This window comes from Ambystoma mexicanum, chromosome 12, assembly GCF_040938575.1.
Source record: "Ambystoma mexicanum isolate Mex_15411 chromosome 12, UKY_AmexF1_1, whole genome shotgun sequence".
Taxonomy (NCBI): Eukaryota; Metazoa; Chordata; class Amphibia; order Caudata; family Ambystomatidae; genus Ambystoma; species Ambystoma mexicanum.
The window spans coordinates 468,024,042-468,040,592 of NC_090936.1; the positions used below are offsets into that span (position 1 = coordinate 468,024,042).

The following is a 16,551-nucleotide window of genomic DNA, read 5'->3' on the forward strand; positions in this document are numbered from 1 at the left end:
GTCTTCTTCCTGCCCTCTCAGGGTCTGGGATTTCCGGTATCACACCACATCATAGGATGGGATGAGATTACGGAGAGTCCCGAACATGTTTTATTTATCGCATTATTGTGAAAATATAGATGGGGAGGGTGTGGGGGGGGAGTTGGGTTGGGGAGTCTTAATTTAGGTGGGGGAGGCTGCAGGGTATGGGGGTCTCCCCGCCCTCTCATATAGTGGTGGGGAAATGGGTTAAAAGAAGAAAAAAAGATGCTCTGGGACTGGCAGTAGAAAAGGCAATGTTTTGAGGTTGCTCTGATTTGCCATATCTGGAAAGCCCTTTCCCGGGCCAAGTGGTGGTCCGTTTGTGACAGAATGTGGGTGCTTGGGTCTGTCTGGTCTCACTACATATCAAATGTCTGTTACTGGTCAGATGTGTTGGTCAGAGGCTGTCCATTATTGGACATCAGCTGCCAGTTTGGATGATGAAGATCCTTACCATTGATGATATGGCCTTCATAGCGCACCTGTACAAAAGCTTTTCTAGGTGTGACAAGGGGGTTGAGGGCAGGGGGGACAGAAGGAGGACAAAACAACGATCTTACTAGGCCTTGTGTCATTCATTTTGCGCAAGTTAGGGGAATGGGAGAAGTGCTGGGGGGGAGGGAGGATGCAGAAGTGTAGCAAAAAGTGCAGCCTGGGGTGGCTCAGTGCAGGTAATCGGAAAGTGTAGCCAACGGTGGATCATAGTTCCAGACAGAAGGGACTGTAGGAGTTACAGATGCAGACCACTAGAGGCAGTGTGCGGTGAAACTGGACAAGCAGGGACCTGGGCCCAAGTTCAGGGGGTGGCCAGGTGACCAGTGTCTGGAGCAGACTGGTCATCCGCAGGGGAGAGGAAGAGAGCAAGCGGAAACTAAGGAAGTTCTTGAGTTGCTTTCAGAACTGGAGGGGGGGTCTGCTCAAATTTGAGAGAGGCAGGGAGGCTGTTCCAGAGGAGGGGGCCCAGCCGAAGAAAGAGATCTGCCTCCACTCTCTGCTTCAGAAAAAAACTGACAAGTTGAAGGTGGATGAGCGGAGAGCTTGAGAAGGTTGATGTGTAGGAAGAGACAGTTGAAGGTAGTGTTGTCCCAGGCCCCAGTAAGCCTTGTGGACAATGCAGAGGGTCTTGAACTTGACACTTGCAGCCACTGGGAGACAAGAGATTTCAGGACTGGAGAGATGCAATCCCGGGGCTTGAGGCCAAGGACAAGTCTTGCAGTCCTGTTCTGGATAATTTGTAGAGGACAGAGTAGAGGCAGGAAGATTTAGAAAGAGGATGTTGCAGTTCTCCAGCCTAGTGGACCAGAGCTCTGGAGATGGTGAGCTCTGGGGTAAAAGTGAGGAAAGGAAGAATACCTCTGAAGAGGAGCAGCTGATAGTTTGACTTCTTAGAGACGTCGGAGATGTGAGGAGAGAAGGAGATGGTGGAGTCGAAGATGAACCCAAGGTTCTTAGCCTCACGGGTAGGATCAGAAAGAGGGCCCAGAGTGGGCAGCCAGCGAGGGATAGGAAAGGAGGGAGCTGGTGTTCCAATGAGGAAGATCTCCGTCTTACTGGCATTAAGGCAGAGATCATTGGCGGCGCACCACTCCTGGATTGTGGACAGTCAGGGATGAGAGAATGAGTAGAGGCGGCTGAGGGGAGCCTGAAGGAGAGCTGGGTGTCATCCACATAACACTGAATGTTGTAGCAGAGAGCAGCATTGCCGTGGGCAAGAGGTGCCAGGTATTGGTTGAACAGCCGGGGAGAAAGGTTAGACCGCTGGGACACACCACAGGTAGAGAGAGAGATGGAAGAGGGGAAGGACACCATCTGGACCAGAATGCTTCGATCATTGCGGAAGGAGGCCAGCCAGGCCAGGGCCTGATCAGTGATGGGGTTTGAGCAGGATGGCATGGTTGTCTGTATCAAAAGCAGAAGAAAGATCGAGGAGAATGAGGACAGAAGGAAGGTTGGAATCAAGGTTAGATAGCAGGTCTTCACAGATGTTCAGGAGAGCAGTTTCTGTGCTTCTGGCAGCTCTGAAGCCAGACTGATGGTCATGGAGACAGCCAACAGAATCAGTGTGAAGGTTAAGCTGGGAGATGGCCAGCTTTTACAAGAGTTTGCCCCGGAAAGAAGTGATAGAGATCAGGCGATAGTTACCCGGAGAGGAGGGATGGGCAGAGGGCTTCTTATAGAGGGGATGCACAAGTGAGTGCTTCAGAGGGGAGGGGAAGGTTCCAGTGGCAAGTGATTGCAGAAATCGGCCAAGGCTGGAGCAAGGGTGTCAATGTGGTCATTGATGGCTCTGAAAGAACAGGAAAGAACCTGTTTTGATGATGCCTTCATAGATCAGACTTGCGTAGAAACGTTGTTGGGGCTGAACAAGGGAAAGGAAGAGAAGGGAGGAGGAGAGGTGGCCACAGGAAGGCTACGAGCAGATAAGGAGGAAGAAGAGGAAGAACGCGTGGACATGCAGTCCTGAGTTTTAGTGACGAAATGAGAAGCCAGGGCCCTAGAGGGGGACTGGGAGGGTCAGGAAAGGTAGAGACTGCAGCAGTATTAGCCAGCTCCTTGCAGGAGTTCGGCCAAGTTGTTAGATGCTGCAGAGATGCAGGCTTGGATGTGTGCTCTTTTCTTGGTGAGGACAGTCTGTACTTCCTTTGGAGCAGGCGGAAGGCCAGTTTGTCAGAGGGTGCGTCTGTTGGTCTCCACTGCCTCTTCCCCCAACCTGCACTTGTGTTTAAGGGTGACGAGGTTGGAGTCGTACCAAGACGGACCTGGTGGAAACTCCAGTCCACATTCTGGATAACTGGGGGACTCCAGCAGCCATTTAACCGATCATTGCTGGAGCAATGACCCCTATGAAGAAGTGCAACCCATTGAAGATTAGAGGACAACAATTGGACCTGACCAGCATCACCTCCAGCCAAGCCCAGCTCCTCTCTCCAGATCTCCAGAAGGCCCTTGTTGGTGCTCTAATCCCTGGACTGGTGGGAATGACCTGTCACAACCCCTAACTGAGGATTGGTGTCTGAGCCTTTTGATGTGTTCCTGGACCACCAGTGAACTGACCAGCTCTGTCCTGGGCTGCCAAGCTGCAACCATCACTGTTCTGATGGCATCCTTGGAACTTCCTGGATCCTCAGCTTGTGCAACAAGATGCCCACCCCTGCAATTTCAGCCTTTCTGACTGAAGAGCAGCCAGGCAGGAACTGATCCTTTGTTCGCACCACAAGGATCGCCCGTCGTTGCCAGACCCTGGTGACTCCAACTACACACAGCCTTCATGTACTGGAGGTCTCCTGTTCCGTGGAGGTCTTCTGACTGTCGTGCAAGGAGGGTCCAGTTGTCCACCTTCAGAACCGTGTCCCCAGAGCAGGGAACCACAGTCCCTCATGAAAGAAGGATTACATTCATTTACTGAAGCTATGAGCCCTAAAACCTGGAAAAGACCTGCAATGCAGGATTTGTTTGTCTTCGCCAACAGAAATATGCAATGGCTCGTTGAGCCGCAAACTCCTTTCATTGAAATACATACATGCTTTTCCCCTGAGGTTTAGTATGTCTGTGTGATTTACACTTTCTCTACTGATGCACATTTTGTATGTGCAACTGAGGTAGACCTGTGTGGAGGTTTATGTGGCTGCCTGCTCTGAATGTCGCAGGATTAAAATTGCTTTAAGGTCTACAAAGAGCATCTACTAAGCCATATTTATTTTGTTGAAAGGCAGAGATGAGTGATGTGTGCTCTAGCACCTTGAAGCGTCTTGTGTGCTAGGTGGAATTATCATTAATGATCTCAGACCCAACTACTTTATTATCCGCATATAATAAAGTAGGGCAAACTGGCGAATAACGGGCATTCACGCACTCGCACACAAATGTGACTATACAAAGGTTTTATACCTTGATGTGTCATCTATGATGTCGTCCTATATGGCAAACAAAAACCTATTGAAGGGAGGGATTGGTTAGGAGAACATATGTACCCTTGTGAACGGAGGATAGCACAGGGGCGACGTGCTGGTCTTGGAAGCAAGAACACGCATAGCAACAGAGGTTTGAATCCCGGATCCGGGCTTAGAAACCCAACTCGGGTATTCAGCGTGTTCTAAAAAAATCAATCAACCTATAGTATACATAAGTGTTAATAACATCATTGGCTGCCCCTTATCTTGTGGGCACACCTTGAACCACCTAAAAACATATAGAACTGATTATAGCTGAACAAAAATGACAGTGGGTTGGTCTCTGCAACATTGTATGGCATGCTGCTGCATAGACCCTGTGATTGATTGGCATGCTTTCCCAACCTTGGACTTTCGGCTTGTTAGCAGTACGTAAGCAAAACGAAACTTGGGTTCTGTGAACAATGTCAGACTCCTTCCACTTTCCCAATGAGTCCATTGTCTTATTGGTCAGGCCCCAAGCCAAGGTTACTTCATTGTAGTCGACATCGAAGCCTGCTCTCTGTTCTGGAATATTCAAGGGAGTGTAGGCACACTATCTTTGTTTGGGCTTAATAAATTGCCTTTGTATTCAACTTTTGAATCCTGTGCAAGGAGATGACATTTGTCCATCTCAACCTTCTATCTACTGCTGTTTGAATCAATTGTGCTGGGTGTCATTACACTTCTCGGCCTCTGGAGACTTGCTCACTCCATCTTACATTGGTTTTCTGCATCTTTAATTGTCTAATACTTTGCTCTTGCAGATGTTTTCTCATTCGCTTGATCTAAGAGAAATGTCTTGCGTACATGGCTTATCCTTTTGACTCCCCTTGTGCTTTGCAACTATTCCTTGAAATGGCATCCGTGATCCCAAGCCAATAGACTCCTTTATTTCTCACACAAAGCTGTTTTTCCAGCGTCTCCTGACTCTGCAGCCCTGGTCTGTCTCTGAAGAAGCTTGAATGGTTTTAATACAAGTCCAACATCAATCTTTCGATCATGGCCGCTGTAGCCATGTTTATGCTTTTCTCTGCAGCAAGCTTCTATATGTCTAATCTACCTTGCATGTCTGCGTATATACATTTATTAATCCTCAGGTTATTAATCATCAGGTTACTTTATCATCTTTGCATATACGCTTTCTTCATATTCGATTAAATGTTTCTCTTGTTACTTAAGTTGCATCTTTATCCTTTGAGTATTTGCATATCGTTTCAGCGAGTCTCTGTAGCTCTCCTTTATGACGTCACTCTGTTCTTGTCAGATTTAATTTATAACTCTATAATGTCCAATGGTGTGTGCAGACATCCTTCCACCCTCAATGTGAGGATACATTCGATACGGTTGTTTGAGTGCATATAGTCACTCGTGCACTTGCTGCTGTATTGGGATGATACCTGGTATCCCACATAGGGCTATTCTCCTACTGTTCCAGTATGACGGGTGGGAGCTAGGGATAACCTGTCCACCTGCTCCTCTACAATGGCGTATGGCCTGTTCCACTAGTTCCAAAGGGCAGCATTTAACAAGAAGTGTCTGCCACATATCTTACCTGGGATCTTCGTCAGGCTGTAGCTTGTCGAAGAAGCGGTCTATCCCTCCTGTAAACCACACTGTCATCGCGTGTGACAACGTGCTTCACAGGCTGAACTCTGGGAAGGTAGACATTGGAGGAAAAAGTGGGCGTGCTGGGAAAAAATGAAAACCATGTGGATGTAAGCAGGTACCACCAAGTTGATGCTGGAAGGTACAGAGTCTACAATGAGGCTTCAAGGCAACCCTAGAGAGCGAGGATTCAAAAGGGCTAAGGCGAGGAAGAGCAAGGAGCAAGGAGGCGCCAAGAGAGCAGGCAAGGTCTCTTACCGGAAGTGGCCGATCAGTTAAATCTGAGCATTGAGACGCGCTGGAGCGGCTGACAGCCGTGATGTTTTGAGAGCCCCTGACGTCAGGACATGATCGAGTGCAAGGAGCTGTCCTGGTGTCCTCACCCTGTGCTTGTGTACGCGATGGCCATCCTGTGATGGGACGCACACACTTCCACTGACCGTATGAACCTCCAAGCTCTGGGAGGAACCGTAACACGGCGTGCCAATGCTTCTACTGAGAACTTTCTGCGATTGTGTAATGAATGTACCTGCCAATTGTCAGGCCCTGCATAGGAGCTTTATTCAAGAGTAGAGACTGTGGTTTGGTCTCATTATGCATTGCAGGCTGAGTGGATTCTATTGTCATATGTTGTGGGACCCTCCTTCCTCAGTTCGGGTCTGGAGCGCACTTTGGAACGCCCAGATCGCACAGCATGTTACAATCTGTTGCCGTTGTGTTCATCTAGTATGTTCTTTTACCATCTTCATGTAAAAGACCCCTAAGGGGATACGCGTTGGCTGTATTGTCTCCATGTCCTTCATCTGCACCTAATCCATTGATCTCATGTACATGTTTTTGCTATGGATCGTGATTCAGTAAGAAATGGTATAAAAATCTAAATACCTTCTGTATTGGGCCCTAACTCTTTCGTAATCCATAGTAAAGAAACCCCACCTCCTTCCCCCCCCCCCCCATTTGAATGTTCACATCAGACACTAATCCACCATCATTAGCTGCTCTTGTGATGTCAACTGTTGTATGTTTGACCCAAATGCAGGGACGGTGCCCAGGCCCTTCAACCTCTTCAGTTGAAATGGGCCTCTTGTATCAGGGCTGCGCCCCTCCACCCCATTCCAAGCAGTTACCGCCATGTTGGAAGACTTATCACAAATCCAAATCCTTCTTTAATTCAGCACAATGAATGTGTGTTTTGAAGCGTGCACATTATAGAGGCTGCCTTTGCTGGTGCTGGGAGGCCATCACCTACATCATACCTTGTAGTATCCAGCAGCAGCACTAATCGCCATGTTGCCTTTTTGGTCCGGTCTCAACTACATTAGTACTTTGCTGACAAAGAGCATAATCATTTTTCAGTGTGCATTTAGTGTTTCAGCTCCCTGCTGACTGTCTCGTGATAATCTGAAGTTCGTATACCCTCCCTGTATTTCTTTATCACTCCTCTATAATCTATTGAACCCACAGGTGCCTCAGATTAGTTTCCCAGCTGAAGGCAATTTTGCCTCCAAGTTATTTTGTTATGGGCCCCCATCAGTTCCGACACCTTTTTTAAGATGGCCTCACTCAAATGGCCACAGCCACTTAAACTGGTGACATTTTGTATCTGCCTATTTATTAAAGAAATGTAGTATTCTTTAACAAATGCTTTGTTTGTGAAAAATATAATTGTTTTTAAATGGGTTTCATGACATAACGTCCCCGCAAAAATGTCTCCTGACAAAAAAGTCGCAGTTTTTTACGGAGACATTATTACATTGAACATGCGGGGGACACCCCCGCAACCCCGGACTTTAAAACAAATGTTTACAAGGGGCAACAGGGGACATCCTCACAACCCATATGTAATGTCACCATATATAATGTCGCCAATGGCTTTTCCCGGCGACATTATGTATGGGGACATTATGTATGGGGACATTATGTATGGGGACATTATTACCTGATGCCTCTAAATGGGCCAGATTGCTTACAGTATTTAGAATGGTGAGTGTTCATCCGCTGTCTGATAACCTTTTTGAAGATGCGATGGTGATAATGTCGCCAGGCAAAAAATGGAGAACTGAAGGAACCAAGAGTAACCGTATATTTGGCCTGGTAGAACAGCCAGCCAACTTTCAATGTGTTCCACGCTTCCGTTGCGTGACTGCTAACAGTCAAGCTCTGCTACCTAAAAGTCAGCCATGTGTCCCTAAACGCATACCTTTTTACAAAGACTGCATTACTGCTTTTTGGTTGTTGTAAGATTAAAGTGGGTGTTGCCTCCTCATACCTCATACTTGCATTCCTTTACTCATTTCCCCCTACTGGCCTATCTTTTTTTTTGTTTTTGTTTTGTTTTGTATCCTTACCCTAACTAAGTTTGGTGACCTTGGTTCATCGTTCAAATGCGAGTGCCTTTTGTGACGCTACTGAACTGAAGGTCCCATTCTAGACCTTGCACTGTTCAGTTCTGGGAGATCACTAAGCATGTTTCTGCAAGATGAGCGCTCTTCTTCAGGAAGCTGCTTTTGCTAGACCGCCCTCAGATTCCACTTTGGGACACCAAGGAGGTCTCCATCCCATACAAGATAATAACTTGGGAGTTCTTCACACTAATTGCCCGTTTTGAATTCTCAGATGGTGTTCCTGGGCTACATGGTGTTCAGCATCGTCTTTGGGTACCTGGCGGATCGATATGGACGCTTGAAGGTAAGACGCAAGAGGAACGTCCTGTGCCTCCGCCTCCTGAGTCCTAGCACTGTTCCCAAGCTCGCTGTTTTAGGCATGGATATGCGGGATTACCTACAGGCCCCTTGTCATTGAAGTGCCTTTTTATTTTATAATGTGCATGCGCCAATTTCTCTTTATTTGCCTTTTTCGTTCTAAGCATGGGACCATGTGTGCGTGAATTGATGTGTTATGTTTGTGTGTGCGTGTAAACCACCATTCTGTTATGTCCTGCCCCCGGGGCACTGGAGCAGGACATTTGGTTGCCGGGGTCACCCGGATTACAAGGCATGCTGCGATCTTGCAGCGGACCATAGGGGCACCCCATGGTATCCGGATCACCGGATAGAAGACAACGCTGGGGGCACCCCGCCAACAGCTAGGACAGGGGGCATCCTGTCAGTCCGTAGCCACATTGACACCTTCATGGCCTGGGGGCACCCAGGCCAGCATGTGATCAAGCCGGGGTTGGCCTGCAGGGGCCCCAACCTCGGGAGGCAGAATTGCCCGGCAGGGGCTCTGCTTCTGCAGTTCACCATGTGGGATGGCATTGCCCAGCAGGGGCGCCATCTTTGTGTAGCCTTACATGGTAGCCACCTGCCTGCTGTGTAGCGCGCCGCGCTGCAAGAAGGACGCACCACTCCATGTTCCGTTACTTTTCAAGACTCATGAGCGCGAGACCGCCCATCCTTTTATCGAGTACAGTCCCGTGGTTACTGCCACGAGCTCCTGGGAGATACCAAGCTCCTCAAGAGGGGTGACACATTACACATTCGACAAAAAAGCCAGGACTGAGGCCTGAAAACATGTGCCCACTGTGATTATGAATACCATAATAGTCTCTGAAGCTTTATATAATGATAGGAAAATGATTTCAACTGCTGGCTAAAATTCTTAATGAGGGCCCTGTTGCATAAGACGGGAGGGCCCTCGTGCTCGGAAGTAGGGCAGTAGGGTCCACCTATTGGACAGCTCTGATGGTGTCGGGTGCAGCACACTCTTTCCAGTGCTTCACCCAATAGAGATGTTTCCTGGGCGGAAAATGCAAGCCGGCGTAAAGAAGGGCCACTTAAGTCTTGCCAAGAAGGATTATTTCTTTAGTCCCACTCCAACAACCATTTTCGGATCAGCCTGAAAATGAACTGCGCAAACAGCTTTTTGGTTCACGCATGGTAGCCATTCATTCCCATGTATGTTAGTTGCTGCTCACAGGTGTTGAACCCTCCGTTTCCAAGGTTGGTATGATGTATAGGGAGGGATACGTTGCGCACTCCTGCGGTTCCTTCACAGCCATTGGGCTGTGGCAGACTTTCTGGGAGGAAGGCCATATACTGTGACATGGTGCTTCAGTCCTAGAGTCTGTAAGGGGAATGGAATGTGTAGGTCTTAAAAAATAAATAAAAGTTAAAAAAAATTTCAAGCTGAAATTATGATTTCTTAGCATGGTCACATTTGATAGTTAACATTCTGGGCCACAGAATCAGAGTGCCAAAGCTGAGATTGAACCCCATGACTGCAGTTTTCAAAATCTTCAACTTAGTAACTAGTTCAGTTAACCTTCCAGAATCTCCCAGGTCTTCACTTTGAGGACCAGTGGGTGGATCCGCAGCGGTATTCCTCTAATGTGCATTACTGCTGCTCTTCCGTAATCCTGCTGCTGCAATCCGGCTGCACCTTCTCTTTAAAATATTGATGGGTGGGCCAAAGCCAAACTTGATATCCGCAGCAAAGCCCTTTTTCCAAACCGAAACCTCTCAGTTTAGTTGGTCTGGCCAAGGCAGAGCTGGAGATTATTTGTACTCACATTGGGAAGTGGGTAGACTTGGTGGACTGCCCGATTCCGCTCTCCCGCTCAATGGGCGCGCAGTGTGAGGTCCCGCCTCCTCCCTGCCTACTGCTTTTGTATCATTCTGGCTACTTTTCCTTTTCCAGATTTTGCTCATCTCCTTCATCTGGGCCGCCTACTTCTCCCTGCTGACCTCGTTCGCCCCGTCGTACGCCTGGTTTGTCTTCCTGCGCTGCATGGTGGGCTGTGGTGTCTCCGGCCATGCACAAGGGTATGTAATGCACCGCAACTTCTTTATTGTGTGGAAACCAAGTGATCAACAAAACCCTTGTCATGAATGCATGATGGAGCGGCCCTTACATTAAGTCCTTCTGTGTCTCTATATAATGTAGCAAAGCGCTTCTGTCGCTTTATCCTAGTAGGGCATTATCGTACATGTTGCTCTGCTTATGGGTACAAAGTCCTAGATCTCTTTAGGCCAAGAATGAAGCCCGTGTAGCAGTTCAAACACAGATACAACTGTGTACCACTAATATACAAGTAAAAAATACAAGAGTGTACTATTAGTTAAAGATAGTTACAAGAGGCCTGGCCTGATGACTGTAACTCGTAATTCACAGCTCGACCTGACCTGACCGGTGACAGATGGCAGAGCAACGTCCTTCAGGAAGCTGTAAGGTCTTTCACCCCCTTTGCCTCCTTAGGCCAAGGCCGTGTTCCTAGTGTCAAGCATACTTCAAGCAAGCAATCATGCTACAGATGGCTGTCTCCTACAGTGATAACAAGCCGGGACCACCGCTTCAGCGTGTCTATTGCTTGTGGGCTGGCATATCTTTGTTGTGCCACCTTGGAGGGTAGGCTCCAACTGATGGGTGAAGGGTAGGCTCCATCCTCAAAGGGCATCTCCGCACCACCCTCCCAACACAGCTGCACTGCTTTTTGCACCCTTCTGTGCACCTTCATGTGAGGATTAGGGCTATTAATGGGTCCATCTTGTCACCTGAAAATGATACCCCCAGGGGGAAAGGTTAGAAGTATGCTGCTTCTCGAGTGGGAAGAAATGGGTGCTCCTTCAAAATGGGGCAATTCCTTAAGAGCATGTTCTGTACCGCGGCACACAGCTATTCCCATGGAGAAGGGCCCATGTTTGGGTGGAAACACCGCTGCTCCCACTCGCCCACTCTGAATTCCTTGGGAGAGATATAGCGACATAGAGGATTGCCTCTGCCTTAACGCAGCGCCCAGGCTGACACATGTCTCTAGAAGACCGGTGCACTTGTGTGTACTTTATTTTTAATAATAATAATTGCAATATTACCATGTTTTATAGTATGGAATATCAGAAGTGTTCATAAATAACATAGAATTGAATCAAATGGTGCCCAAAATTGACTAAAATGAAGCTTCTACAATAGACCTATCATGCTCTTATTGGTATCCATCTTGTATTATGTCAGCAAGAATGGATATGGAGTCAGACTAAAATGGACAATATCATATAACCTGCCCATGTTTGTTAAGGGAAGGAGATGAAGGGAATAGATACTTAATCATGTTCTAGTCTTTTATTTCAGAGTTGGGCCTTCCAATTCTCTAGCAAAGAGACTACCCCAGGGAGTGGCATGCATAGTAAGGAGGCTCCGGTTTGAAAGCTATGGACCAGGAGTAAGGCCCTAGAAATGGGAGTAAGGCCATGGTAACTCGCACCACCTCTGTGCACTGCTAGGAGCTGGTGCGAGGACAACAAAGATGACCTCACAAATGTCATTGATAGTCCACATGTTTTGGCATGGACTTAGGTATGATTCTGCTATGATCGGATGATGGCACCAGGAGGTTGTTAAATATGCAGTGCAAAATAAAAAGGTGATGGCTGGAAGGTTTTGAATTGATCATAACCACTGGCATAGCTCTGGGCAACCCTCCAGACTATCGTTTTTCAGCCTGCCAAGCCCTTTCAGAAGGGGGAAAAACCCTAGTTGGGCTGCTACCATTGGTGGCAGTACCTGACTGATTTGCATATGGCTGGACCCCTTTTGCAATGGCGCAGACAGGCTAAAAAACGGTGGTGTGGAAAGTTGCCCAGAGCAATGCCAGTGATGCAGATTCATTCGAAACCTTCACCTATCACTTTTGTGGTCCCAGTTTGTCTCACTATGTGAGAGAGGGTAGGCCCAGACTTGGGTACCTTGCTCGCTGCGCCATAGGGAACCAAGCTGCACCTCAGGCTTTTCCCCATGTCCAGTGCGACAACTGCCCCAGTGCCACCGGAGCACATCGGATCATGGAGCCTTCTAAAGTGGCCGTCCCTGGAGCAGCAAGGATCGAATACTGTCTGGTTAGGGTGAGCAAGGGGTTTCATTAAGGCTGAGTCTCGCAGTTAAAATGTTTAGATTTTGCTGTCCTGGGTCAATGAGCATTATGGTTTCTACCATCTACACTCAACCAGATTCTTATTGGGCTTCCGGAATGTCAATACTTACCTGTCGTAATGTAGCTGACAAGATATGTATTTTATTTTCAATTGTAATGGTGTGGGTGCCAGGAGTAGAACAATGTTTATAGAGTTAGAAACAGCAGTTAGAGCCAATTAGCACTGGGTAGAGCCCAGGTCCTATTTGTCAATCTCAGTTGGTGTGATTTCTTGTTCCAATTTCGGTCATCCTTGTTCACAGCTGGGAAATGGGTATCTTTGAGGTATGTGCACACTGCCTGAGATTGGTAGCTCCTATATTCTATAGGGATTTATGGCATTGGGTAAAGGGGAGCACACACCTCCACATCTGTGCACCCCTCTTTCCCCTCTGCCTTGTTAGATCTTTCTGCATAGCCATCACCTTTTACGCTCTGGATTACCCATGCCAAAACCCTGTATGGCAACCCCCTTCTGTATACAGCCTAGTCATGGCATTCTGTGCCAGGCATTGATCCCCGCTGGCAAGTTCCTCCTTCGGTATGCAGGGTCTGACTTTGGCTGCCAGCTGCTCTATTTTTTTTTCCTCTGCCTTGACTAATTTCTCTTTGTCGTTTGTAATCGCTTTCTCGCCTTAAAGATACGTTCACAGGCTTCCCACCTACGCCTTAAAGGCTTCCCATGTATCTATGGCTACGTCATCTGTGTGGTTCTTTGTATATATTAAAGAACTGTTTGACCTCATCTTCTAGGGGTCCAGGAGACTGCTGTAAGGGCCTCATTTAGGGCGGTGGTAATGATAAAATATAACTTATTCCCAAATGCTGCATGTGTTGCTCCTCATAGTCAGAGGGTTAGGCTACACTGTAAAATAACACATTACGAAGCAAAAAATAACATGTGGTAAAGGTATGAGACTGCATGTGAAAGAGTGTGACCACCCAGCTAACCACATCCAGTAAATAGTCAGATGATCTAGAATACTGATCCTGCCAGGAGCACCAGTAAAGATGACTTCTTGCCAAACCCAGGCAGAACTGAGTGCCAGACGCACTGAAACAAAAAAGGTTGCCTGCTCTCGGCCAGAGGCGTAGACAGGGTAGAGCCTGAGCGGGCCAGGCCCACCCAAAACCTGTAAATGCCCCATCGACAGCGCTGTGTGGACATTTACAGATGCAATGTCCCTGAGGTGGGCCCAACTACATTAGCTTCAGGCCCCACTTGTTAGACAATCCTGGCTACGCCTCTGCTCTCAGCAGCAAGATCATAGAAGATTTCCAGCTAAACTTCCCCATCCAGCAAGGTGGAGCCCTTCTAACCACGCTGGAGACAGGTCCACAATTTTTGAAGGTAGGTGAATCAATGCCATACAGCAGCAGAGGGCAGCACATAGCAGAGCCAGGAAGGGGACTGAGGGTCCATGGTCAGGGTCGTACAATTAAGATTTGCAGACAGTCACATTGTGGCCCTGTATCTTAACACGCTCATGAGAGCCCTGTAGTTCGATCAGGGTGAGGTACAGTGTCCCGACCTAGGCATTGCTATAATGCCCTCGCATGCAGTTGGTGTCTACAGTTCCTTTCCGAAGCATCTTGCAGCACTGCCTCGTTGGGCATTTTGCAAGGCAAGTCATAGCCATCATTCACGTGTGCTCATACAGGAATGATGTGCTTTCCGTCGCCAATGCCGCAGTCCATAATGCCCTTCCAACCACTCTGGATGCGACCAATGCCATCCACGAAGCTTCGATGATCCATTTCCATAAAGTCCTAGGTTCCCTAGGCTGTACTAGTGTTTATTGGTGGCCCCCTAGGCTGTATTATTTTTCCATTGGTGGCCCACCTGTCCACAAGCAGGTGTGTAGCAGTCTCAAGATGCAGCACACACTGAATGAGCAAATTACATGAAATACTGACCTAGCCATCATCAACTGCTGTGCCCGGTTCCATGGTACTGTGTAACAGCGCCCTGACCGCTCACATGGAACAAGGGGACCTGGCTCTTCTGTATGACCGCAGAGAGGTTTCTGGTAGTGCATGCAGTGGGACTACCTGGGTATATGATTGGGGGGGTGGGGGATATGATATGTATGCCGGGGGAGTGCCTTGGAAATGAGGGAGCGGGAGGATGGAGATGGTGGAGCTCGCACCTCTCTACAGGCATGCAGGTGTGCCCACGCAAGCCATCCAGCATGCATGCATATGCCATGAGAGGACTTCTCCACTATTTGGATTTGATGTAGTTTGCATCCATCACGGGTGACATCCTTTTTGCCATGGCTACAGACGCCATATTGTGACCAGAGGGGTAGCCAGGATTGTCTACCAAGTGGGGTCTGAAGCTAATGTAGCTGGTCCCACTACAGTGACATTAGTCTCTGTAAATGCCCACCGAGTGCTGCTGAGTGGGCATTTACAGATCTTGGGTGGGCCTTGCCCCCTCAGGCCCTACCCTGTCTACGGCTCTGATTGTGACCCCGCCCTCCCCCCCGCAACCTGCAGGGGAGACACTAAAATGAGGCCTACAAACATACCAGATGAGCAATTGAGGAGGCTTTCGGGCTCCTCAAGGCAAGATTCTCCTGCCTGCTGTGACCAGGAGGAGCAGCTACATACACCCCCGAAAAGGTGGGTGACCTCATTCTGTATGCTGCATGTTGCCTAACCTCTACATCAGGAGATGTCCCTGAGCCACCGCTTGACAACCTGAAGAATGATGATTGTGGTGCAGTGAAAAGGGTGAAAACGGGATATCTGCACCGCAATGGGTGGATCACCCGACCGGAATTACTGGACCATTTTTTCTGAACCCTGGAATCGTTGACGCCGATTGGAGACTTCTGCTTTCCATACAAGTGTACCTAGGAACCTTTGCATGGCAGTGCCTCCTGGCCTGGCAATGCGCCATGTGTAAAGGGAAGGTCTTCAATCACGCAACTGAATAGGGCAGGATAGTTGCACAAACCCTAGAAGACGCTGACATCCATGGCAAGGGTGGTGGTTAGTGCAACGTGGGTTGAGGAAGGACCACAGAGTTCATTTAATGCCTTTAGTAAACAGAACAATGTTGCCCGATATCTAATAACACCTGCCCAAGAGGGGTGCCTTTGTGCAAACCCCATAGCATTCTTTTATGGACGCAGAAACCAGTTTCGCATCTATAAAAGTTTGTCGCACCTAAAATGTGGAAAAGGCTTATTCCCAAAGGAGCCATGATATCGTGAAGGTGGCTGGGCAGCCGGTGTGAGTGCACCAAGAGCATGGCCATTCATAGTTAAGGCAAACGAGTGTCCGCATGATGGGGAGTAATGGCCATGGGAACATGAGTAGCTTCTTGCGCACACTATGCATGGTCAAATTGAATAAAGCATTGCGCCATAAAAGAATGCTCCGATACAAATACTTGGAATACCTAATTTAGGGCCGGATTCACAGAAGTGCTTTATAATGGTGCAAACCCATTGGAAAACGTTCTGTGAATCGGGCACAAAGTCAAGAAAATCTGTTCAACTATGTACCTGCCCATCTGCCTTCCTTGCCCCCCCCCCAATCGTCTCCCTTCACACACATCCACACCCTCCTGCCGCTTATTCCATCTCTTCACACACCAATCCACCCTCCTCCCTGTATTCTATCCCTTCACATACCCATCCTCCCTCCAACCCTTCAAACTGCAGGTCCAACATGCATGTTATTCCCAGGGTGGCCTGTTCCTATACCCAGAGAGGCTAGAGGGTTGGGAACAGTCAGTCGGCTCAACTTTGATCACTGTTTTACTGGGATCATTCTGAATGTTGCAGAGGTCAAAAGTGTTGGCTCGGAGTCATACATCCCAGCGGTTGTATCTGTGACTTCTCCATCCTCTCCAGGATTCCAGACATCACTTTGAATCCATGTGTAGTAACCTCTGTCTGCTCCCTCATACACTGGTGCATCAACAGGCATATTGGTCCATCATCCTTGCAGGGCCACAAATGTCCTGCTGTTCATTATGTAGGGTTGTGAGTTGTCGGGGCACAAGGTCCTCCTACCTTGCCCCCATCTCTCGTAGCTGTGCAAGGATAGCCTCAACATCCCCACCAACTACCA

The 16,551-nt window shown here is 48.3% G+C and overlaps 1 protein-coding gene across 5 annotated transcripts in view; it reads left to right on the forward strand.

Moving 5' to 3' along the window:
* Positions 1-16,551, forward strand: part of SVOPL (SVOP like) — a 366,808-nt gene that overhangs the window by 104,586 nt on the left and 245,671 nt on the right. For all 5 annotated transcript variants that reach the window (XM_069628739.1, XM_069628741.1, XM_069628742.1 and 2 more), the window contains 2 exons: positions 8,175-8,246; positions 10,197-10,321. In XM_069628739.1, the coding sequence (XP_069484840.1) occupies positions 8,175-8,246; positions 10,197-10,321 (197 nt within the window). The remainder of the gene's footprint in view (positions 1-8,174; positions 8,247-10,196; positions 10,322-16,551) is intronic.